Raw genomic sequence first — 26,438 nt, 5'->3', positions numbered from 1 at the left:
TATTGGTGACATATCATGATTTGTTGGAGCACAATTTATTACAATTGAGAATTCCAATCCACTAATTTGATGTTCTCTGTAAATTCCCATTATCTTCATAAACTTAACAGATTTATTCAGATTGTGTTCTGAAGATTTACAATCTTGTGTCTGATTTAGTCTGAGTTTTTCCTCTCAAAATTTGATAATATTTCTACACGACATTAGATGGGAGTGGCTTTAGAAAGGATAGAGAATCATCCACACTTGTAGCAAATGCTTTCACTATTTTATACCCTTTAAAGTCCTTTAATTTTTAAACTTTGATGAATGAAATTGAAGTCAGCATTCAGTTAGATTATTTATTCATCTAAGCAGTTAATATATAATCAAAGGTTACAAATTTAATTGAACAGTTATTCCTCTATTCATTTTAATTTACAAGTCCATACGCATTTTCAAAGCCAACCTACCCTTGCTCAGCTCCCCCAGCTTAATTTTCCCACATCACCTCTTCATCAAAGTTTGATATTATAAATTGTAAATTGATTATTAAGTTATTAACTGTTGATTACTGTGCATAGCATGTACATGATTCTATCTATATTACCCAATAAGCCTTGAGGCCATCACAAAGGACTGCAAACACAGTGTATACTGTATAGAGATGCACTCTCAGTTGAAGACATTTTTATACAATATCTCAATGTTTGTATACAGCCACAACTTTCAAATTAACAGCCAAAAGTTAACAAGCAAAAAAAAAAAATTCATGGGCTGTGTACCTCCAAAGCACCCATCTCCTCTGATGAATTTCTTCTATCGGCTGCTTCCTCAGAAATCATGCAACCATTCTTGAATCTGTTTGGTGAAAACAGAGGCGTTCCAAAACTTTCCATCCCCAAAATGGCACGCATTGCCCTTGCCATTTGTGCTGTTGTATTTGCCTGGATAAGACAAATAAATTTTATTTCAATCCTTTTAGTTATGATAATGTACTAATAAATACGTTTTCCTGATCTCAAGCCACTTTGATTCTAAAAAATTTCATCAGAAAAGCATTCACTTTGGGAAATAATTAAAATGAAACTTAGCCAAATTACCTTTATTACAAATACAGGTAACTGACGATATTTAGCCATTTCCTTAATCCAAGAATTCTGTTTGATCTTAGAATTCAAAGCAAGCATTGCATCAGCTGCACCTATGTCGTTAGTCAGCTCAACTGCATTTTCCAGCCCCATTGCCTCCAAAACTTGCTCCAGATTGGCTTCAATTATCTAAAGTGCAGTCTCATTATTAGTCAATTTGCCAAGCTCAAGTTTTTAATTCACAAGTGCTTTAAATAGTGATTGCATTGAACAATCTACGAAAGTGAGTATGCTGGCATTTCGAGACCATCATCTTCCTATTCTTGACTTTTCTACTGGAAAAGTAAATTGAAATTCAACAGCCAAAAACAGAGTCAAATGCTTCTCCAAGAACACTAAGAATTGCCCGAGCTAGCAAAATAGTTGTCATGAAAAAACCATGACTATCTGTTCCAGCAAACCAAATCATGAATAAATTATGAAATACTTCTCTTTACATATAAATGATGATATGATTATTAATACATTCTATATACATTTTTCCATCAATAACCCTCTGTGTATACAATCATTCTCACTTATGACCTTAAATACTTCTTTTGGATATTTCCAAAAGAAAAAACAAAAGACTCTGAACTTCTTAGTTTTTTCTACGTTTAAGGCTCTGTCATCTGTCAACATATTTCATGTTATTTGATGCAACATGTCTTCGGCATTTGTTCAAGCTTTGTATTGAAATCGGAAATCATTAATATCCACTATATTTACCATACTTGTTTTCATTTTTCTAGTTATCTTGGAGTTACTAAGATCTTCAGCTTTCCTACCACATTTATCAATGTAAGAACTTGTTTGGGTCAGTGATTTTCTGGAATTGTTTGCGGATGTTGTATAGTGTCTATTCATGGAATCCAAAGCAGTTCAAGAATCCAAACAGTTCCATTGACAATCAAACATCAAAGTACATAATTAGGGTTTGAAATTAAAGCTGTACTATACATGTAAGAGTTAAAGTGGTTTTCAATAAACATTTTAGTGTACGTTCTCAAGAAAGCTTTTTATTTCTATTTTGCTTCCATTATGTAGAATTTATTAGCAAACAACTTGCAAAGTGGACGACTCAAATATAATTAAGGTTGTGATAATATAATTATTATGATACAATAATTATATTGATTACTAATAATATCATAATTACATTGATAACATAACTATTATATTATTGTGAAATGATATAATTATATTTCATAAATTACATTATAATATAATTACTATAGAATTACAAATGAGTAGTACTTACAAAGAAAAGCTGTGAGGATCTCGTCACATAGATTATCTTTGTTCTATTTGCTCCTTAGTGTAAGTGCTATGCATTATTAACACATTTAATCATATTTATCAATTATTTGAAAATATAAAGAATGCTACGACAATAGATTACATTACAAAAGAGGAATTTTGAAAAACAAACAATGACCTAAATTTTGATTCTTTTTTTTTTTAAATATATTTTTAAAGTAATTCGAGCCTCCAATTGACGATCGGGTCGGCCATTTTTTCCTCTACGAATATAGAGGAATAATTATAATCAAATGAATATAATATTTATAATATGTTTTTGGGTGAGCTCAACTTTATTATATTATTGTGGACCAACATTATTATAATTATATTAATTGGGGAACCAAATTTTGGAAGGGTGGCATCCCCCCATGTATCCCATTTGATTGCTATAAAGGAAGATCAATCTTCCTCTATTGAGGTAATACAACATAGAAAATATATGATTTTTTTCATTAATAGATGTAGTGCTTGGGGGAGACAATCAAGGATTATCTATGGTTGGGAGGGCAAACAATTGCCCATGCTTAACAAGCACCAGGAAATCAACATGGTATCAAAGTAGTGTTCTTTCCTAAGGGCTTGTGAGATGTGGAGTGTTTGGTTGTATGCATCATTCCTTTCAAGTACGATTTGCTGCATCAATTGTTTCATATAGCAATCACTCCAAGGTAATAAGGATTAAATAAGCCAAAGGGACCAAAGTTCATACCCTTTTACACTTATGACAGATTGTATTTGGGTTTGATGTAGCAAAGAAGAATATGGGGCATTATATCACTGTGGGAGAGTAATTATACAAAACGTCAACCCAGAGCCTACATCAATGACACTAAAAAAAATGTTTTGATATTCAGGAGGATATTCCAAAGATGGGCAATATCTAATAAGCAACGAGCAACCAATAGCATAGCACCAGGCACCAACAATCTCATGCTTGTGAAATCCAAAGGCAAGCAAGCCTCATCTAACACATTGTGTTACATTTGTACCTCTTCTACATCTTTCTAGCTAACAATCTGCCTTTGTGGCCAAGTCTCTGCCTGTGTGAATAACATCGATATGACCTTGGGCAACCATTCGCACTCAGTACCACCTTTGTTGCCTAGCTTCTGAGCATGGACGACCTACAGGTGTGTAGTGTGAGCATCGAGCTCCTACCTCTGGCTGAACTTTTGTCTCAACCACATCTTCATTGATTCCTCAACCTAGCCCTACATTGTTGGTCGGCAAATGCAGCTTAATTTGGTCGCGGCATCTTTAGTTGGCTACACCCTAATCCTACTATGGCTAGTGGAGATTTCCCACATGTTTTAGAATCATCTAGCAATTTTAGGTCCCTCATTCAAATACCTCTCCTCTAGCAAAGATCGACTGCGTTGTTTGAAAAAGATTGCATCTGTAACCGCGCACATAAAAAATGTCTCCTATGCTGCTTTAAAATCTACAATTGTTGTATTTGGATGTGCTACTACCAAAGTACATCATTCCAAAGACAAAGAAAGTCGACCAATAATGTTATCTCTAATACAATGATCACAAAATACAGACAATATAGTCATGTGGAAATTATGTAAATAGCTAAAAGGGTGAGAAACAATATGTTCCCTTGCAGAGGAGGATTGGGTTATGGAGGAGGATTGGGACCCTTGCATAGACACTTGACCATCCATAGCTGTTCTTGTAATGGCATTTGGCTGAACCATGAAAGAATTGGGCCACTCTTATTGTTGATGCACCAGAGCTGAGTCAGATTGAAGATGACGATAGGTAATAGATCAGAGAGACGATTAACACTTAGACTCATTCTTAGCAATCTGTTTGATAGAGAATTAGGAATTTGGCCTATGAGATTATTATCATTGAGGATGAGTTGCTCTAACTTGGATAGCTTCAAAAGGCTAGAAGTTATGGACCCAGTAAGCAATCCAAACTCTTAGAGCTTAGCAAGAAGAATTTGAGTTGAAACCAAATGTTATTGAATAATATCTTTTATGACCAAAGCTCATCCAATGGCCAATATTTCTTTGTTTGTTTACATTGTCTGAATGAATTGTGCCATCGATTGCCTGTGAGTTTGAATGGAGTAAAAACTTTCTCTTGTAGAGATGGAAATTGAAGTGTCACATAATTGCACTAGATCCTATTGCACACCATCAGATATAGCAAATTGTCTCTGCAGATATCTAAATTCCTCTCAAGTAATACTAAGTTTCATTTTTATAATCCTGACTGCTGTTGATTTACAGTGAAAACAGTGTTGTGCAGTGCCTTAATCCTGCAGTTTGTTTGACAATTCACTCATTGGCATTTTTTATCGATAGGGCCTCAATCTAGGAGTTTATTTTTTTTTTTTAGCTTGTGTTTGTGATCCCGAAATTAGTTATTATTGTTCAACATTGGGATAAAAACCAATCTGAGAACATTTCAGACTCTCACTGTTGATAACTTCTAATGGAAGTTTGTTGTTGTCACTCCAAGAGTCACAAAGGATTCGTCCAGGCCCCAGTATTGCGACTAATTTTGAAACCCATTAGGAAGGCTCTCACATAACTCTCAAACAAGGAATCCAAATATAGACAGTTGTGAGTAAAGCCACCATAACAGAGAACTCAGAATAAACATCTAAGATAAATTTTCTATTGAAAGGGTCTAAGAACTAAGGAGAGACTATTCTTTGATGCCGGAAAAGAAAACCCCTCCAAAGTTCTAATTGCTTCTATAGACAACATTTTTCAATCTCTTAGAGTTCATTTATGTCTGTTGCTGCTCAATCTTCTAGAACTGTAGAGGCTGAGGTTGGTGTTGCTGGCTCAAACAGACGAGAGGCATTATAAGATAATTTTTATTGAAAAATAAATAAATAATAATCAAAGCCATTGATTTTAAGTTATACAATGTCACGAGAAAATAGAAAAATAAAAAAAATGCTTGAGGGCAAGCAATTTGAGGAAAGGCAGACTTGTCATGATCCCTAACGATAGATAATTCATGATGATTATAAAAAATACTCAACAATATTAATATCAATTTATAGATAATAAAAATCATATTTGATGAGATTTATATCATTATATATACTAATAATAATTAGATATTGTTAATGTAAAATTATAACCTCAAATCATTAATCCAAATGTTTAGCATATAACTTGGCAGTACTATTCAAAATAATAATAAAGAACTAATGCAAATGTAAACATCACAATGTATAACCTTTTAGCCAACATGATAAAAAGCCCATGTATTTTGACATCAAATAATATATGTTATATATAAAAATGATATATATGAACGATGAATGAATGGGGATATACCAAATTTATTGGATGAATTATTTCGACCACAATGATCATATAATGGGAAAATATATAATGTGAAATATATAAGAATAACGAGAATCTTATATATATATATATATATATATATATATATATATATATATATATATATATATATATATATATATATATATATATATATATATATATATATATATATATATAGTGATTGAAATGATTTAACCATTTCTTTGTTTCTTCAATATACTTCCAAGAGTTGATAGATGGTGTTGTGTGGGGAGAGGCAGAGTAAAACCAGAGGAATTATGGTGTCAAGCACTCTATGACAAGTAAATCCATGCTCTCTTCGAGATAGTATAAGAAGAACATAAACAATCTGGGTTAAACATATCACCTCATTGAAATGATATAAGATATTTTGTACCATTTATAATTAGTGAAGTGTTTAATAGTTGTTAAACTTGGATTGTTGATAGTCTCCAAGAAAGGGGTCATCACACCACCCTTTGTGGGTAAGGCAAGGTGGAAGCACCTGCTGTGGACAATGCAAGTTGGTAGTACTTTCTTTAGATAAGAGATCTAAGACCTCTTCCATCCTCTCCAGGCAACGTACGTTGTAAACACCCTCTGCAGGCAATGCAAGGTGGTGGTGTGCTCTTCTCTAAGAGAAGATTTGAGGTGTAAGAACACTTCTACCCTCTATGGGCAATGCAAGGTGGTGGTGTATTCTTCTTTGGGAGAAGATTTAATATGCAAGACCTCTCCTACCCTTTGCAAGCAATGCAAGGTAGGTCCATTGTCTGCAAGTATACAAGATGGTGTTCTTGATCACCCTCTAAGAGTCTCATGGTGATAATGTGAATATTTTGAATCCTCCCTAGCTAAGAGGGAATCTTGAAATTAGCTAGAATGGAATCTAGCATACTAAATTCTAACATTGTAAGATTGTTGTCCCTGCTAAGAGGGAGACTCCATTCAGAGAGAGTCTAACTATTAAACTTTGGAAGAGGAGGTCAGAAGGTTGATATTAGATTGAGAGAGAGAGATAGGCTAATCTAAGAGGAAGTCTTAGCATTCAGGGAATCTTAATGAATTCTTCTCTAAGAGGGAGATGCTTGAGCTGCAAGACTTCTTCATCCACCCCGTGTGAATAGGTATGGTGGATGACATTACATGGTTCTACTTATTCACCCTCTAAGAGTAGCTATGGTAAACATCATGTCAAGATTACAATAAACGCTTGTGGGTTATTTGATTTCCACCAAAGGTGATGGTTGACAAACCTTGTGTCTTGATTGTTCAGAAAAAATCCTCCCTAGCTAAGAGGGAGTGTTGATTTTTGTAGCTAGGTTGGATCCCTTCTTGGCTGACTTAGATATAATTAAGGTTGTGATAATATAATTATTGTGATACGATAATTAAATTGATTATTGTAATTGATAATTAAATAATTATATCAATAATATAATTATTATATTGCGAGATACTATAATTATATTATGTGATAATATGATTATATTATTGTAATTATATTGAATAAAAAAATATAATCGTGAATGCATGAATGAATATGCCTTACAACATACAAATAATTAAAATCTAGGGTTGCCACAATTTTGTGATGTCAAATTGGCAAAATTGAGGACAACACTCTCCCTCCCATGGGAAGATATAGAGGAGAAGAAGGATCAAATGGAACAGTAAAAAAATGGAGAAGACGGGATCTAGAGCAGATTGAGAGCAAAAGTATAAGGAGGGATCTGAAATAAGAATAGAGAAGGAAAGAAGAAAATGAGAAGAGAATATACAGATCTTAAATAAGATATGTGCAGATTCGGAAGGTAGTAAAGACATACTTGATAACTGAGAGCTAGTGAAGATTAAATAAGGAGTGAAATGGGCAACAGTTGTCAAATATACGTATCTTTTCATAAGCAAAGGGTGCGACCCTTTCGTTAGGGTGCTATTAGTTATCCTTGCCTGCTAAACATCAAAACCAGATGCGTACCACTTAATTATACGTGATTCATCATTTTATACATCCCTGTCTTTATAATCATTCATATGTTAAGTATGCCATACATATATATCCCTATTTCTATAATCGCTCATATGCTAAATATGACAGCACACTAAAGAATAAGCTGTCTATATTTGCTTCATAGTATCTAATATAAATATATATGGAACTTGTACTATATACGTGTTTGCAAAGATATATGTTTCATTAATCATGCTGATTTCATGTTATATCTATAATGGATAGTCATGCATTAAATATAACTGTAATCATAGTAATGCAAGTAAAAACTGTTAGCTTAATCAAGCTCTGTGTTTCAATTGCAATATTTATTTGTATGTTGTAAGGCATATTCATTAGCTTGTCTCAATTAAGCATTGAGTGACCAAATGCAAAAATGTGACCAAATGCATTTTCCAGAAATAGAAAGGGTCCATCTCAATCATCACCAACTTACCACAAATAGTAAGTACACAAAACTAAGCCCAAATGAAGTCCAATATGAGCTAAACGAAGACCAATCTGTAGCTTACTGAATTGTGGAGAAGATAAGACCCTCCCAAGTCAAGCCACTACCTTAGAAAATCCTCTATCCACACTAATTAGCCTATGAGGATCACATTAATAGGCTAATCCATGAAACTCTGATACTGAGAAAAATGGAGACATCACATTAATTAAGTTCAACTTAATAAATAGCTTCAACTATGCAACTTAATAACAAAGCTCAATTAAATATTTGAGATAGCATGGACTCAAGGTGTCACCCTTGCACTACCAAAAATAGAAACCCACTCTCCAGACTTAATATAAATAGTAAGTCAAACAAGCTTAGACCCTCAAATCCAAGTGTCAGCTCACAAGGGTCACGATGATAAATTCACATACCCATGCTTTTGAAACCTACTAAATTGGGGAAATCACAATCCTCCCTCCCCAAGATTGCATGTCCTGAAGCAACTGCAACCCAAGGTATTGAAGTATAACCTTTGACTCCTGTGTGGGATCCACCTCATCTTGTAGACCTTGCAACTTCACCAAAAACTCTTTGATGACCCACCTACACATGTGCCTCTATATTCAATATCGCCTCGAGGATCAACTCTAACTTCCCCTCATCATCCAATGGGAGTAAAGTAGAAGATGGAACAACATGCTTGCCTGACGCCTTCTTTTTCAGCTATTATGATCAAAGATGTCTTGCACTTTATCTTTGTGAGGCCACCATGCTCCGTGATAGCACGATCAAGACACTGCTTCCCCACCAGCACTCATCTACTCAGCTCTATTCAGTCTACCAGGCTTTCCAGATGTGTTAAATCCCATTCTGACTACTTGCACCAATGACACTCCTCTGGGAGAGGCCAAAGATAGTGCAGTGCCTCTACACATCAGCATTTGTATCATTCAGTAAAAGATTTCTTCTCACCCAAGAAAGACTCCTAGCGCTTTCCCTGTCTCTGTTCTTTGTTGCTATTACTTTGGCTGTATTCATTTTTGTTTGGACACCTTTGTGTGCTCCTACTGGTGTTTGCTTCACCATTGTAATCCTTACAGTCCCATAGACCTCTTTTTGGTCTTTTGTTGGACATTAATATCATTATCTTATCTTATCTTATCTTGAGGCACAATACATGAAATACACTATGCACTTTATTGTCCTTTGGCGAATCAAGCTCATAAGCTACCTCATCCACACATCTAACAATACAAAAGGGACTATACTAGTGAGGCTTGAGCTTCTCAACTCCACTCTTCCTAATAGATGCTTGCATGTAAGGCTACAATATTAGATATACCATATCACCCACTTTGAAAGAGGAAGAAATCCTTCGCTAATTAGCATACTGCTTCTGTTGATTCTAACCCTTATCAACCTGAGTTTGCATGGCAATTTTTAAGCTGAAATGGGGTCGGGAGAACTTAAACCACAAGGAAGTATATGACAATGTGACCTCAATCTCCTTGCCATAGAAGTGAAAGTATAGATATGAGGTCTTCAAACGGTTGAAGACCGTCACTTGGGTCTTGCCCAAGTTCACAACCAAGTGTCGTGACACACAAAAGGAGGCCAACCCATCAAGAAGTCATTGTAGCCCCTCTAAGTAGGAAACCAAATGAACCACGTCATCGACAATGTAACATCTACTTTTCTCGGGTCTTAACTAACAACTAACATATCAAAAAATACAATTATTACTTCATTTTCATAGGAAGACAGTTAAATTAGTTACGTTCATATGAATGAGATTAACAATTAAACTAAATTCCATAACTAAGAATTGAAAACACCATCAATGAATTTACCATGGAAATTAAAATCTACATACTATGAAATTCGAAACCGAAATCAATCTGGGGATGCTTCTACAATCACCTAGATTAGTCCACAAATACCACTTAGGATCAAATGACGATACCATCAAATACCATTATATCAAACTCAAAAGATGATTACCATCAAATACCACCATATCAATATCAAATGACGATTACCATCAAATACCAATATATCAATTAGGGCATCAGTTACCATTGGATCATTTAGGGCATCAGATATCACTATATTGTTTAGGATATCAAATACTATTGTATCATTTAGGGCATTAGATACCATTGTACCGTTAGGACATCAGATACCACTGTATCATTTAGGGCATCAAATGTCACTGTATCGTTTAGAACATCAGATACCACTGTATGATTTGGGGCGTTAGATACCTCTGTATCATTTAGGGCATCAAATGCCACTGTATCGTTTAGAACATCAGATACCAGATTTGGGGCGTCAGATACCTCTGTTTCGTTCCTTTTCTTCTTATTGCTAACTGTGGCAATAACATAAGATTAGAAGATATGCTCATAATCATTATTCTTATAAATGAAAGACCGAAACAACAATCCTATAAATATATTCCATATTCAGTTGGAAGGTCAATCAAACTAAATGATTATCAATTACATTGACAAGAAAGGTTGCTTTCATCAAAGGAAATAACCAAATTCCACGATATAAATTAATCCATCATATCTTCTACTTGTATCATATAAGTAAAAATACCTGTTACCAATAAATGTTTGAATACTCAACTTATCTTTATCTGATGCACATCCTGACATCTCGTGGAGAGGGGAAACATTGTCAGGAGCTTAACCACCCAACCATGGACCTTAAACTTATCCTCACACTTTCTTTAACAAGAAAGGCCCTTCCTACCCAAAATAGACATGGAAAAGCTTGTCAACCATTGAGCATCCAGGTCTCGAATCACACCACTCGATTTGACAACAGAAGAAAATAATAAACATGATCATGCATGAGCTAGTAAATGATTCCTTTTGAAAATGATAAATATTGCTATGTCACATCGATTGTGTTTCATGTTATTGCAGATTCCTTTCTCTCACCTCTTCACCCTTTTCCTTGGCTATACAGCCGGGTGAGTCCCAAGTGTTTGAATCTCAAAGCAACCAGCTCTTTCCGTTGATCCTCAACTGATATAAGAATATTATATCTTTCCATCTCATCACAATCTGTGATTCCAACAAACGTAATCTTTAAGACATGCAAAATAATATCATTTGATTTTGACTTTCAATGGTATAAATAAAATATGATATCATGTCAAGGATACTTGGCTTTTATTTATCATAAATAGTTCTATCTTAGAAATGCTCTATCTGATGATGTTTAAGCAAATGATTTGCATCATGATACAAGACTTTATCTTACTGTTATAGTAAATTGGAATGTAGTGATATCTGATAATAAAATATATTGTAAAGCTTGGAATATAAACACCACATAACCTAGTTAAATCTAGAAATAGAGTGGTCTCTCGTTGGACGCTATCAATCAGCCTTACCCTACAGAGGTATATGAAGTATAGGAAGAAGACAGGTGCTAAAAAGAAGTTGGATGCAAATTTAAAAAAATCGGAAAGTAACATGAATCTTGGTTAAAAGTTATCAGCTGGCACCTTCACAGAAAGAACTCCGAATGCAATCTTAGTGTGATTCCAATCATGTATTCAGCAAGAGTATAGATGAAATGAGAATCATTGTGGCAGAAAATATGCAAGAAAAGAACAAAGGGAAATATGCAGAAGGATATCTCGTGAGGAATGAAAAAACCATGGTCTCTCACGGCTTCCATAATATAAAGAGATAAAATGTTTCTTTGGCTTCCAAGAAGCTATAACATAAAAGAAGTGTCTTGGCTCTTGGACGCCAAATAAATATGCCAAGTGTTCAATCGGTTTGAGTAAAGAATTGAATAGATAAGAAAAAGAATTTGAAAGGTTACAAATCAAAAGAATAATATAAACATATTTATTTACTTGCAGGTAAATACATTTTATTAAGATGACACATTAAATGTTTATCCAAGGTTGTACCTTTTAAATATGTATATCTAAAAACATGTTTCATCTTGGAAGATTTATTTTACCTTCTTGTACATGCAATTAAATGTATGTATTAAATAGATAAAATCTTGTATAAGAATAATATTATGATGTCATCTTTAATTTATATCTATGTGCACATACATAAATATGTATTAAAATGATGTGGTGGAAAAGTCAACCAAAAGCCAATGAAAGTATTTACATTAATTAAGTTAGAATCATTAATGTTTTTAATGTTTATCTAATAGCTCATACATGTCTAATGTTTGTATCATGTTATGCAATCGTTAGGTCCTCAACCGTGGTGATTCACGATTCATAACCATTTGCCCAGTGATGGTGATGCTTCTGTGCCCAATTCTTTTCTAACAATGCTTCCACCTCTTTGATGTGCTCCCTATAAGGAAATCCTCCGCAATTAAATTATATTATCATAACAAGTTATTAATCATAAATAATCATAATGGCTAACCACCTTTTCAATTCTATGAATTCGTCGTAAATAATCAACTAGCATGTTATCTTCACATGAGATTACAACTACTAATCATCTTACCATGTTGCAGGATTATAACAAATTTAACTATCAACTGACTTCATGTGAACCTCAACGGCTATATGAACATTTTAATTGGGTCGAAAATTGGGATGTAACATACCATTCCCCTTGTGTTTCATTGTCCTCGATGAACTTGAAATTGTAACGAACATTATAAAGGAGTATTAAAATTCGGCTAAAATTTGGAATGTAACATACCATTCCCCTTTGTGTTCCATTGTCCTCGATGATCTCTACAAATTAGACACTAAAAGAATTTTCCAAATACAAGATGCATATATAGCATCATATCATTTCTTTTCAAATTTGAGTCAAATCTAAGTCATGACCAAAAATCAAGGTCTATTTTTACTTCAATACTTCCAAAAAGATGCTTGCATGATATTATAAAATTAAACACACACTCACCTAAGTTCACTTTACCGTACTTGTGGTCACCTCAACATCACTTGAGTTGATCATGTTGTAAGATATTCTATTTTATATTCCTATCATACTCATGTAGACGCTCACCATATCATTAGTTTGATTCCCATATTGATATCTTCATATAAGAGAATTTTTAGGGTTCAATAACTGAGAGTAAGATAAGTTTTCAAAATTGGAATTCTTCAACTAGCAAGTTCTAAATCATAACTTGATCACATAATTTAAGTCACTTATACATACCATCTGGCACATGACACTCATTAATGAGTAGATCATCCTTGCAAACTTACAAATCACCTAGAAAAGGTTAATAGGTCCATGTTTTCCATTTATGTAACCCTTCCTCATTCCTTGTCCCACTACTACTCATGTATCTAACTAACTCTTTGATATTGGTGCATGTGAAGAGGTGACAATGAGATTGGGGGTGGGATGGATAGGCGGTTGGTCAGGGATCTCATAGTGAGTAGAGGAGTAAGAAACAAGGGATCTGTGATCCAAGGCAGAGGAACAGGGTGCGCAAGAAGAGCTTCCAAGACAACAATAGAGAGGCATAGAGGGATCTACATTGCACTATGAAGAACATTCGCTTCTTGTCGCAAACAAAGCAGTGATAGGTTGGAGAAAGCAAAGAGAATTGAGCGATGTGAGGACTTGCAGTCCTCGCCAAGTCACTAATTCATGGGACAAGTATTTCTAGACATAGTATTGCAGGAAAGGGAGGAGGGACAATGGGGAATGGAGAGGAGGGCGAACTCCCAAACCATGATCGCAAGCAAACCAAACATGGAAGGGGCATCCCCAGAATTAGTAAATGAATCCTAGGGGAGGAGTAGTCTAAGGTGGCAGACGAAGAAGTCATGATCACTCTTGACGATGCAAAAGGAGTGTGGGTAAAGGGACTCACCATAGGAGAGGGGAAGGAGGAGTGGTGAGAGGAAGGGGAGGCCTTGAGGGTAAGGCTGAGGAGGGCATGATTGGCCAGGAGAAGGCGAGAAATGGAAAAGTGGTCAATGGCAAGGATGAAGTGTGAGAAAGAGCATAGTCAACAACATTTGCGCCACTGCAATGGGGCCAGCAAGTGAAAACACTAGAGCTAGGAAAGAAAGAGAGCATATTTAGGATCACCAAGTCCAAGATTTTGCATAACTATAGCAGATGGTGAATGCATCTAGTAAGGGGTCCTTAACTGCCATCTTAGAAACATTGCAAATCTAGGGTGTCTAATTTTGATTGAATCATACAAACCAAATATGACAAACAGTCATGGAGGGGGTTCTAAAGATCCCTTGTCTGCACATTAAAGTGTCCCATAATGATGATGTCACCCAAGGGAAAAAAACTTGGTAATGTACTCATGAAGATACTCCAAAGGGTCAATCTTTGTATTGTAAACTACATAGTACAAGGAAGCTGGTGAGAATCAGCACACCACGCTGAAGATGTCTCTATAATGCAATGCCATACGTCCAATGTGGATCCACGTGAACTAGGTAGAACTGTTAGAATGTACACGAAAGTCGTGCTGAAAAGAGTCACTGACCAAACGACCAACCCCACCAAACCCCTTGATCCCAACTAAACACTTGACCTCATCCCTAAAAGAAAATAGCTACCCGTAACCAAAGATTCCAAGAAGAGGATAGATGAGACTCTCATGAGTCTCTATAACAAGGAGAATGTCCAAAGGAACCAAGAGCATCCCAAATAATACCCAACAAGGACCATGCCCAACCACTGTTGCGACCATGATTTGCCCTTATTGATCACCCTCGATTCCCATCTAAACGAAGATCCCTGAATAACAGCCCTAAGGTTCCCGATGACAGCCGACTTCTTGTTGCATCTAGCCTCTGCAACAAGTCCCCAAGAATGTTTCAACTCTACTACTTGTGATTTAGTGAGATTTTCATCAAGATAGATCATAGTGGGTAGAGGAAAAGGCCTCCTCCTTGCCCTAAGAATCCGCAAATGGTTAGCAAGTGTGAGAAACCTAAGGAAAAGCGTGTCATCATGCCTAACCCATGCTTTGTCGAGTGTAATATCTGTAAGACCTAATTGATCGCTGAGAAATGGAAAGCCCTCAAAGAGAGGACCAGAGAAGGGGGAGAAGGCCCTGAAACCATAGATTTTCACGAGCTTACCCAACATGCTCTTCAACCAATTTGACATGGATAAGCTCCTCAACACTCGCAACAAGGGAAAGAGGTCCACTACTGCTGTTGTTGCACATCGAATCCCATGATTGTAGTTTTTTATCTATTTCAACAAGGAGCTTAATGTGGGAAGATAGCGGTTCCATTTGTTTGGCCTCAAGATCTAAAATGTCTGAGTCCTTAGAACTCTTCAACAATATGTTATTCTTGATAAGGAGGATCTTGCCATTCTTGGTGGCAAGTTAAGATATAGTAACCAACAGGTCTACAATAGAAGTAGTCATTTTGGCATTGTCGTATTTAAGCTTGTCCAGTCTATCCAATAGCTCGTCAAGTGCAATGTTTGAACATTGAAGTTTCCAACCTCTGATGCGTGGCTAGAAGAGAAGGCTCCCTAGGAGGGGCAACATCACGAATGGCTAAGTTGGACATAATGCACATCGCAGCTTATAGACAACATGAGAAATAGACTGTTTGAGCTAAGCAAATGGGCCAAAGGCAGAGCCCAGAGCTAAAAGCCCAAAATAATGTAGAACGAGTGCACAAAAACAATGTGTGCGAGTAAACTACGTGACCAAAATCTACAGGGACAAAGTAAACACACACACACACACACACAAGAAGTAGCAAATAGGAACCAACAAGAAAGAGATTGAGGTGCAAATACAAGCATGAAGATGTTGGTAATAGCCCACAGGTGAGCAAATGTGGGCCGAAAGAGAGCACAACTAGGCAGGAAGCCACAACCTAGCCAAACGTCGGAAGAGCCATGACAAAACTAGAGTTGAAGCCAAGAGAAAGAGAACAACACAGTCACACCAACACGCTTGCACATAGGGGCCAACAACAAGGAACAAAGAAAATAGTTGGGATAAAAAATGGTAACACCATGGCACAGGTACACAGGGGAACAATGAAAAGTCAGCAGCAACCAAAAATGCTCTAGCACAGTCTCTATGGAAAACACATACCTCGATCAAGGATGTCATCCATGAGATGGTCACTGAGGAACAAAGCTAGAAGTTAAGCATGGTCGTGTTGAAATTCATACTTGTGAGTGGCAACACGACAACCAGCTCTTGCAATAGAAGAGTGTGAAGAAGCAATCTCGGAGTGGCAGCACAACTAGGGAGAGGTAGATTGCTTTAAGGACTAAAATTTAGTGGATAAATACCTAAGGCAAGGTAGAATCAAATAGTATGGAAAATTGTGATTGAAGTTAACTAGTCTAAATTAATTATGGATGTATTGATTAACTGATTTAGGAGGATATGTGTCATGTCCCCATTTTGGAGGTAATTTGATTTAATTAATTAAATTAATTAAGTCGTCCAAAATAATGAATATTTTATGAGAATGACTAATTAATTATTTTAATTAAATAAATAAGTGGTATTAAGTTAATTATTTATAAAGTTATCAAATAAATAAATATTAAAAGATAACTTTATATTTAATTAATTTAATCAAGTGACTTGAATTATAAAATATTTTATAAAGTCACTTAATAGATAAAATAAAATAATGTTCTAGAAGTTTTTGGAGAAAGTGGAGAAAAAGAATATATAAGCATGGAGGGCACATTGTCTATCATCCAAGTTTATTTTCTCTATTGTGTCTACTTGAGCATTTGTGGAGCTTGAAGGCTTGCAAGTATTCAACTTAATCATTGGGAACGATACCTCCCAAGTGATTGCATAATTGAGGAGGTGAAAAATCCTCTGAAGGGTTACCCTTTGGAAGTGGCACTCAACCATTTCAAGTTGCACTTAATTTGTATACTCAGACTTACCTAAGGGTTTGAGTTTTCGTTACAAGAGGAAAAAAGCAGATCCGAAAAAACAATCCGAAAAAGCAGATTCGAAAAAGCAAATCTGAAAAAAAGTCCAAAAAAGCAAATCCGAAAAAGCAAACGAAAAAGCAGATCCAAAAAAGCAAAGCGAAAAGCAGAGCAAAAAGGCAACATTGGTAAAAATTATTACAGCCATCTACAATCAGGTTCCTTTGGATATTTTATGCATTTTTATCATTTAGATGCATATTAGAAGATAAGGTTGTAGGTGAAAGCTTGTATCAGATTTAAACATTATTCTTGCAGATGTAAACCAAGAGTCTTGGCCATTTCATACTAGCATTGTAGTTGACATTATGTGTGCAATAAAGGAGACATAAGTTGCTGGTCTGACATAGTTGTAATTGAATATGTATTTATCATTCATGATCAGCTTATTAGTTTGCATACCAATTGTTTGACAAAATGTAAATTGGTTGTAGGTTCTCTTTTTGGCATAAATAATGTTATGATTTTGCATATCAAGTGTTTGTATTACTGCCACTTGGCTATAAGTGCATTGACGCCATCATAGGTTGCATCCAAAGTGTTTGTCATAATTACTATTTGTTGTAGCTGCATATTGCAAGTAGTTTTAGTCACATATATGCATTGAATATTGTCAAAATAAGTTGCACATTCATGTTAGGTCATTATTTAGTCAATTTTGAGCCCTCTTGCAAAAATTCTCATTGATGCTAATTGAAGAAAAGAGTCATTAAAGCAAACTGAAATACTTTATCAATCATATGACCCTTGTATGTGAAGGGTTTGACAAAGTTTCTCAGTTCAGCATTAGAGGTTTGGTTTTTAGTGGCCTATTGGTAGGGGTCATTACAATGGTATAAGAGCGGTCTCCTGCCAACCTGACAAGGTTTATGCAGCCACCATTCAATTTAGTTAACAAGAGCAAAAACAAAAGGGCTCTATTTACACAGGGAACCAACACAACTAAGAACATGGCTGAAAGACATTCTAAAAGCCCACCCAGAATTATGAGAGATGATGAAGCTTTATAACATCAGGATAGACTTCTACAGTCAATAGAGCCAAGTACACAGGCAATGATAGCTATGATCCAACCTTTGATTGGGGAAACAGGAAGGATGACAAGAGCATAGCAAGATCACAACATGGGCAAAGGACACAGTCTAGGACAGTTAACAGACCCACACGGCCTACATTCAAGGAAGAAACTCTAGCACTCACACCTGATGCTATGGTAACAGATATTGCAATTGAACTTCGACAAGTGAGGAATGAGTGGAATTCATTACCAACATATGTACAAGACGGATGGACATTTGATAGGTACTTGAACTACAGAGCTGCCATGCAGAAGCAGACAGATAAACACAATGAGTTGCAACAGGTCACCAACAAGTTGACTGGATTTCTATTTGGCAGATCTTCTCACAGGGCAGATGACACAATTACCAGGAACTTGCATGAGGAGTTCGAGAATGTAGCTTTACAGCCAGGCTGAGGTCTTAGATTCTACTCTGCCACAAGAGGAAGTGGTGAAGGATATTATGCAGATTGATAGTAACTGTCAACTTGATACTCAAGTGCAGACAGTTGTATACAGGTCGCCAGAGGGTGATATCACAGGTACTTAGGATGGTTTGGTTACGACAGGCAATGACTATAGCATAGAGGGTTTAGATGATGATTTTGAGGATGTTGTTGTGCACGATGGTGAGATACCTGGTAAAGATGAGCAGACATTGAGTATTCATGAATTTGTTGAGAGGGAGCACCAGGCACATTTGGATGCTTCGTCACATGAGGTTGAAGTTGGTAGTACTTCGCATATTTGTCCAGCCAACTGAAGGTGAGCGAAGACAGTATTATGACTTCATTATCTCATCATGACAGGATGTGGGATATGATAGAGGATCACATCCGGGTGATTCAATTACAGGGCAGACATAAGGGAGTTCAGACAGAGTCTTCTTGTGTTGACTTACAGGCGATTAGGGAAGGAATGGGAGCGATGAAGTTGAGTTATTTACATCTTCTATTAGATCATGACCATCTTCTTAGCCTTGCCGAAGACTATTCAGATGCCTTAAGGAGGAAGGAGGAGGAAGTTGACAGGCTTTCTCGCGAGCTTGATGACACTCAAGCTTCTTTGGTGAATACTCCATCGGCATTATAGGACTTGGAGAGACATGGGGATGAGCATGGCGTGGAGTGGAGTTTAGTTTCATCTTGCGCCTCTGATACTCAGCTTTCTGCGGTAGGTGGATCATATGTGGTTGTTGATAAGGTTGTGAGTTCATCTTGCATTCACATCCAGGATACAGGGACAGTGTCAAACAGGTATGTGGAGTTGGTATTAGTCATATTACTCAGGTGAGAAGTTTGCTTGAGTTACTAGTTGATTCTAGTTTACGGATATGGACTCGAGATTGTTATATTGGCGTTTGGGATTTAGTTGACTGGAGATCTTTATCACTTTTTGGTAGTAGTGATTATTTGGGTGCTATCATGGATTTGATTAGCAGATTGCACGGTGTTATTTTTTCTTGTGCCAGCAACTTGTCCGATGTTGGTATTAGTTTTTATACACCGGTGTTGGGCTTTGTTCATATATCTAGTCAACCATTCTTGCTGGAATGTGTTGACGATCTTTCATATTTGGCAATATGTACAGATGAGTCCCAGGATCATACTAGCATTGATAACATCCAGGAGGATGCAGTGGGCAGGTTTGAGGACTTAGTTTCCTTGGCAATTTCTTTTGGTACAGAGGAGTTGGACAGTGGTGCTACAGTTTTTGATACTCCGTATGTTGATATGAGCTTTGGAGTTGATTTGCAGGATATGGATGGTAATACTCTAGAGACCAGTAACTTTGAGGATACTCCTTTGGACAATGCGTCAGAGGAGGATTCTAGGAGACAGTCTAGCTAGTGCCATCATGTGTCTAGTCAGCTGAGAGTTAGTGAGCGAGACATTGCTATCGCTTGCCAGCATTTCAATGTTGTTCGTCAGTTGTTAGCAGTTTATGGATGGGGTTCTCCTACTAGTGATGAGCAAGAAGGCAGTTATCTTTCCTTGACAGAGATCCACTCTTTATGGGAGGCTATCCGGATTCTGAGACAAAATTATATGCAGTTGGTAACCGACAAAGATTATCTTATGAAGTGGGGCAGTACAACATATGACGCATTATTGGTCAAGGAAGATGAGGTGAGTGAGCTTACTTGGCAGCTCGTGGTGACTTCTGAGATTCTTGAGAGTACACAATTGGCTCTCGAGGAGTCATAGTTTCATTTGGCTGAGGTGACCATGGAGTTAGAGCGATTGCAGTCTTTACTGGATTCCGTACAGTCACAGGTTGTGATGTCTCGCGATTCAAGGATGTCCATGGTCAAGATTGTCAGAGACAACGGAGATGGCGATGCATCCATCCTTAATACTAGCATTGGCATATCGGGTTCTCTTCCACAGGGTTCAGGTTCAATTAAATTGGGTGTTGCAGCAGATTGTTGTGGTATGCCTAACATGGTGGTGGTCTCTACTATTGATGGCATGGAGATTGGCGATGTTGTATCAGAGATCATGTGTGATGTTGGTGAGCCAACAACTGGCATGGTTCCTACTAGTGATACTACTCCTTTGGTGGTGTCTTCGGAGGTAGTAGTCAGTTCAGGCTTGGTTAGTAATCGGTTGCAGCTAGTTTCATCTGGATTACAGTCTGAGCCACTGACTGGGATTGGCGTATTCTATCGGCATTACACTGTGAGGTATGCTCATCAATTTACTTTTGATGACCATGTTGATGAGATGATGATACGGAGATGTACTTTGATTCCTAGTGCTTGTCATCAGTTATGCGATGTTTTGATGCCACGGGATGAGAGTTGCGATGGGCATGACATGGCGATAGGTTCTACAGTTGACAATTTCATAGTACATGACTTAGAGTAGGAGTTTGGGAGTGATGCTTCAGTAGTTGTTATTGATTCGACTCCTTTGGCTATGTCATCTCCTAACTTGGCTGGTGATCAGTTGCAGTGGGTTGCATCACCTGTGCATGGCGAGCTGTCGCCTAAGGTTGGTTCTTTTAATCAGCATTATACTGCAGGGTATGTTCATCAATTTGCATTTGATCCATGTGCTAAGGAGTTGATGGCAGGCCAACTTGGTTTGGATTCTATTTCTTGCTGTTTATCTTGTGATGTATACTCACCATCAGCGGTGCATGGGAGTTATGGTTATAAGACAGTGGCTGGTGATTTACAGAGTTGTGTTAATTGTAGTAGGTGTACAGTATGTGGATTCTCCGTACTTGGTGCAATTTCATTCGGGAGTGTTCACCATTGTGACAGAGTTGGATGGTACATCCCGCATAGCTCAATGGGATGCATTGATGGTATTTATTGTGTTGGCAATTTGGGATGTCCACTCTACTTGGATTCTGATATTTTGGGAGTTTGTATCTCGTGGGTTCCTGACTATGGCAGTAGTGGATTTGAAGTTCAGTTGAGTAGTGTTTCATGCTTCATTCATGGATTCTTCTTGGTTATATTGCAAAGGATATTGCAAGAGCCTGCATTGATTGACAGAAATATAGTTCATGACTACATTTGGAATCCAGATGGATTGATTGGTTTATTGTTCAGCCATTGCTTGGGGACAAGCAATTTCAGGAAGGGCAGATTGTCATGTCCCCATTTTGGAGGTAATTTGATTTAATTAATTTAATTAATTAAGTTGTCCAAAATAATGAATATTTTATGACGATGACTAATTAATTATTTTAATTAAATAAATAAGTGGTATCAAGTTAATTATTTATAAAGTTATCAAATAAATAAATATTAAAAGATTACTTTATATTAAGTTAATTTAATAAAGTGACTTGAATTATAAAATATTTTATAAAGTCACTTAATAGATAAAATAAAATAATGTTCTAGAAGTTTCTGGAGAAAGTGGAGAAAAAGAATATATAGGCATGGAGGGTTCATTGTCTATCATCCAAGTTTATTTTCTCTATTGTGTCTACTTGAGCATTTGTGGAGCTTGAAAGCTTGCAAGTATTCAGCTTAATCATTGGGAACAATACCACCCAAGTGATTGCATAACTGAGGAGCTGAAAGATCCTCTGAAGGGTTTGCCCTTTGGAAGTGGCACTCAGCCATTTCAAGTTGAACTTATATTGTATACTCAGACTTACCTAAGGGTTTGAGTTTTTGGTTGCAAGAGAAAAAAAGCGGATCCAAAAAAAAGTCTGAAAAAGCAATCCGAAAAAGAAAATCCAAAAAAGCAGTCCTAAAAACCAAATCCGAAAAAGCAAGCGAAAAAACAGATCCAAAAAAGCAAAACGAAAAGGCAGCATTGGTAAAAATTATTACAGCCATCTACAATCAGGTTCCTTTCGATATTTTATGCATTTTTATCATTTAGATGCATATTAGAAGGTAAAGCTATAGGTGAAAGTTTATATCAGATTTAAGCATTATTCTTGCAGATGTAAGCCAAGAGTCTTGGCCATTTCATACTAGCATTGTAGTTGACATTATATGTGCAATAAAGGAGACATAAGTTGCTGGTCTGACATAGTTGTAATTGAATATGTATTTATTATTCATAATCAACTTATTAGTTTGCATGCCAATTGTTTGACAAAATGTCAATTGGCTGTAGGTTCTCTTTTTGGCACAAATAATGTTATAATTTTGCATACCAAGTGTTTGTATTAATGCCACTTGGCTATAAGTGCATTAACGCCATCATAAGTTGCATCCAAAGTGTTTATCATAATTACTATTTGCTGTAGCTGCATATTGCAAGTAGTTTTAGTCACATATATGCATTGAATATTGTCAAAATAAGTTGCACATTCATGTTAGGTCATTGTTTAATCAATTTTGAGCCCTCTTGGAAAAATTCTCATTGATGCTAATTGAAGAGAAGAGTCATTAAAGCAAACTGAAATATTATATCAGTCATATGACTCTTGTATGTGAAGTGTTTGACAAAATTTCTCAGTTCAGCATTAGAGATTTTTAGTGGCCTATTGATAGGGGTCATTACAATATGTGAGATAAGGTTTAAAATTAATTGAATAAATATAAATTAATTCAATTAAAGATAAAGGGTAAAAATAAAGGATTAAATATTTATTTGTATGGCTGAATGGAGCTAAGTTGCCAATACTGTTCTGATTCAAATTCAGCTTCCCAGATTTGGCAAAGAAAAAATTGGGCGGATTCCAGTACTGCAGATATAATCGATATTTTCAATTATATATACATACACACATACATAGATAATATGTGTGTGTGTGTGTGTGTGTGTGTGTGTGTGTGTGTGTGTGTATTTATGTCATAGATTCGTACATGTAAAATGTTCAATGTTCATTAATCACTGGTTCAACACTTCAAACATATAGTAACAAGCTAGAAGCGTGATACTCATAAATCTATAATTGCCAATAAAATTATAAATAAAATACCGCATATATCACATTTATACTTTGCAAAAGTCTCAAAATGCCACTTACACAATGAAAATTTAAATAACAGGCCATATTTCATATTTAATATCCAAATTCATCCTAATTATCTTCGTAGGAATCAAGATCAACTTTGGTTCCAATTCAACTTCATCTCAACCAACAGTCATACTACTCACCATGTCCATGTTATGTGGAACAGCTGCCTCTTTTTCATCTACAAAGACTTGGGCAAGTTGTGCAACCGAGGCATCTCAAGCAACATACTCAGGGACTAGATCCTAATTATGGTTGAAATTAGTCTTAGATGCCTTTTAGATTTAAAATAAATAAAAAATAGCATGTGGGGCCAATTTTGGGTGCCAACAACCTTGGGTGCTTGTGGATTCCTCTAGATGCCTGACCAGAATTTGAGAGGAAATTGGAGTCAATACCAGCATTACACTGGAATCGGGATCTGGCAACTTAGAGAATGGGATAATGTCAAAGGTGGCTAATTATGGACAAACAAATTTAGATTTCTATAGTTTCCAATTATATTTTCTCACGTGCCCCATATCTATAAGCTCAAAGAAATATTTTTTCTCAAATACAAGCAATATGTGAGTCGCCTAAATAAGCTACTCAAAATGCTAATGGAAGCCTACTTATAGATCAAGAAACGAAGTAAAAGGCCCCATGTGTTTTCTGTCAAGCCAAATATACATCAATATTTCAAACTCTTCAAGGGAACCAAAAGAATTATGCCATCATCTTCATGAATCCTAACAGCTGATTTGATTTCATATAAATTGATTTGGCAAGCTACATAATTACCAAAAGGTGTAGGTATGGGTACTGGATTAAGGCAACCGCACCATTTTCCAGAAGATAAAATACAGGGTTGCATGGGTATAGGGATGGTCTGACACGAATGCACATATCAAAAAACTATTTATTTAATGAAATATCTTATGAATTGGATCACCAGCAAAAAGAGAGCTATTTCTCTTACTGTTATGTTATCTGAAGAACACTTCCATGTAGATAGCCTGTACAATTCAAAAAATAAATTTAAACTTAGGTCTTTTGTAGTCTTCCAAACAATGGATTTGAGATAATCTCAAGTTTCAATGTTAATTTCTTTGTTTTAAATAGTGAAATATGGATTAGATAATTTTTTGACCAATAGGGCTTTAGCGGATATAAATTTACTCTTCATTTTTTTTTTGTTTCTTTTGCTTTCCATAGGAAGAGACAGCTATTGAGGCATCAAGAGACATCAAGGCACATCACCTGCAAGCTAAAGACATCGTGAGTGAACAAAAATTCTTGCAACATCTCCTGATCCCAAAATGAATAATGATCTCTCAGCTTCTACCCTACATGAGGTTATGCATCTCCAAGTTAAATGATGCAACATGAAGATATGGATGGAATTTGGACACGCACTAGAAATAAATTTAAGATAAACAAAAAACGGAAAATCGCAAGCGAAGAGAATCAGCATTTTAAGCTGCTTCTAACAGACAAATATGTAGCCAAACACAGAAAACGAACATAGATAATATCAGGGCAAAGTTGCTTATCTTGAAGAAAATAAAATTTTCACATCTTGTATTTGATTCGTAAATACAACTTGGAGCTTTATAAAAAGTGAAAATAATCCCATACATCATCAAGGGCATGCAACCACAAGAATATAAAAGTCATGCATCCATATCACCATATGTAAAAAGAGACAGATGTCTATTATCATTCACTCATGTTAAATTTTGTATACCTGATATGCATATAATCGAAGAGGCATGTTATCATCCCTTCCAATGTTTTTAACTCTGCTTCTAAATGCAGAAACGTAATCATCATCATCATTATTGTCATCGTATGCATCAGTGTTGTGGCCAGCTTCAACCAGAATTTTGTCATCACTCTCATAAACAGAGTTTCCGAGTTTTTCTGGAGTCATTATGCTAGAACTCGCACTCATTTCCCCAATTGTATTCATCTTGCGAACCTCAAATAAGGGAGGCCGTCCTGTTAACGTTACAGTAAGCAATATTGTTTCCATATATTCAAGAAAAGAAAAGCGTTAATACTAACACTTTTTAATCACAGCTTGTTTGACTGACTTTACACATGATGGAATGATTCATAAGATTGTTGAATAAAAAAATGCACATGACGAAATACAAAACCTGCAAGAAGTTTATAAACAGGATAAAAGCAATAACCAGAAATGTGATATATGATTATATTCTTATTTAATCAACTCTACAAATCCTGCAACACTTTATAAGATCATTTAACAGAGGCATAAATAAGATACAATACCTGCAAGAACTGCATCAACAGTAGCTTCTAAGCTGTTATGAACTCGCCATTCAGCTTTGGACATCATCTCCACAGCACAAGTAAATACAGGCGGGCCTTTCCTCTCAAGTACTGTCTTTTGAACCCCCCTCCTAAATGCTTCTTCGTCCCCAAGTGTAACACTCTTTTAACATACAACCAGAAATCTTTAGTAGCTATAGAAAAAGATGACTCTAACATATTCGATTCCACTCATAACCACACATTGTAAAAGTGCAAACTAATGGCCTAAACAAATTTAAAGTTTCAATTAACTCAATTGAATGGAAAATTTTCAGTCTGGTTACCATATAGACAGATGGTTATATCAAGCAGGACATTTTTCAAGAACCCACATTAAAACTTGTGGAAGAACCAAAGACCTGATCTATACAGATTTTAAAAAGCTTACTAACTGTATCTGCAGTAATCATTTGTGTATTCATCCAGAACACAATACAAACAAGAGCAAAGCCATACATACATGTTCATATGCATTTTGTGCAAGCATGATAGCA

At 36.1% G+C, this 26,438-nt stretch overlaps 1 protein-coding gene across 1 annotated transcript in view; it reads right to left on the bottom strand.

The window, feature by feature from the left end:
- LOC149550329 (protein SEEDLING PLASTID DEVELOPMENT 1-like) overlaps positions 1 to 26,438 on the bottom strand; it is a 215,964-nt gene that overhangs the window by 1,792 nt on the left and 187,734 nt on the right. Inside the window, exons 5-8 of the mRNA XM_089793382.1 lie at positions 25,903 to 26,065; positions 25,352 to 25,605; positions 1,083 to 1,259; positions 765 to 926 (exon numbers count right to left, since the gene is read on the bottom strand). Of these exons, the coding sequence (XP_089649508.1) occupies positions 765 to 926; positions 1,083 to 1,259; positions 25,352 to 25,605; positions 25,903 to 26,065 (756 nt within the window). The remainder of the gene's footprint in view (positions 1 to 764; positions 927 to 1,082; positions 1,260 to 25,351; positions 25,606 to 25,902; positions 26,066 to 26,438) is intronic.

The sequence above is a fragment of the Cupressus sempervirens genome, chromosome 7, assembly GCF_028749045.1.
Source record: "Cupressus sempervirens isolate cs-2001-9-10 chromosome 7, ASM2874904v1, whole genome shotgun sequence".
Taxonomy (NCBI): domain Eukaryota; kingdom Viridiplantae; phylum Streptophyta; class Pinopsida; order Cupressales; family Cupressaceae; genus Cupressus; species Cupressus sempervirens.
This window is presented reverse-complemented; position numbering and strand designations above follow the sequence as displayed.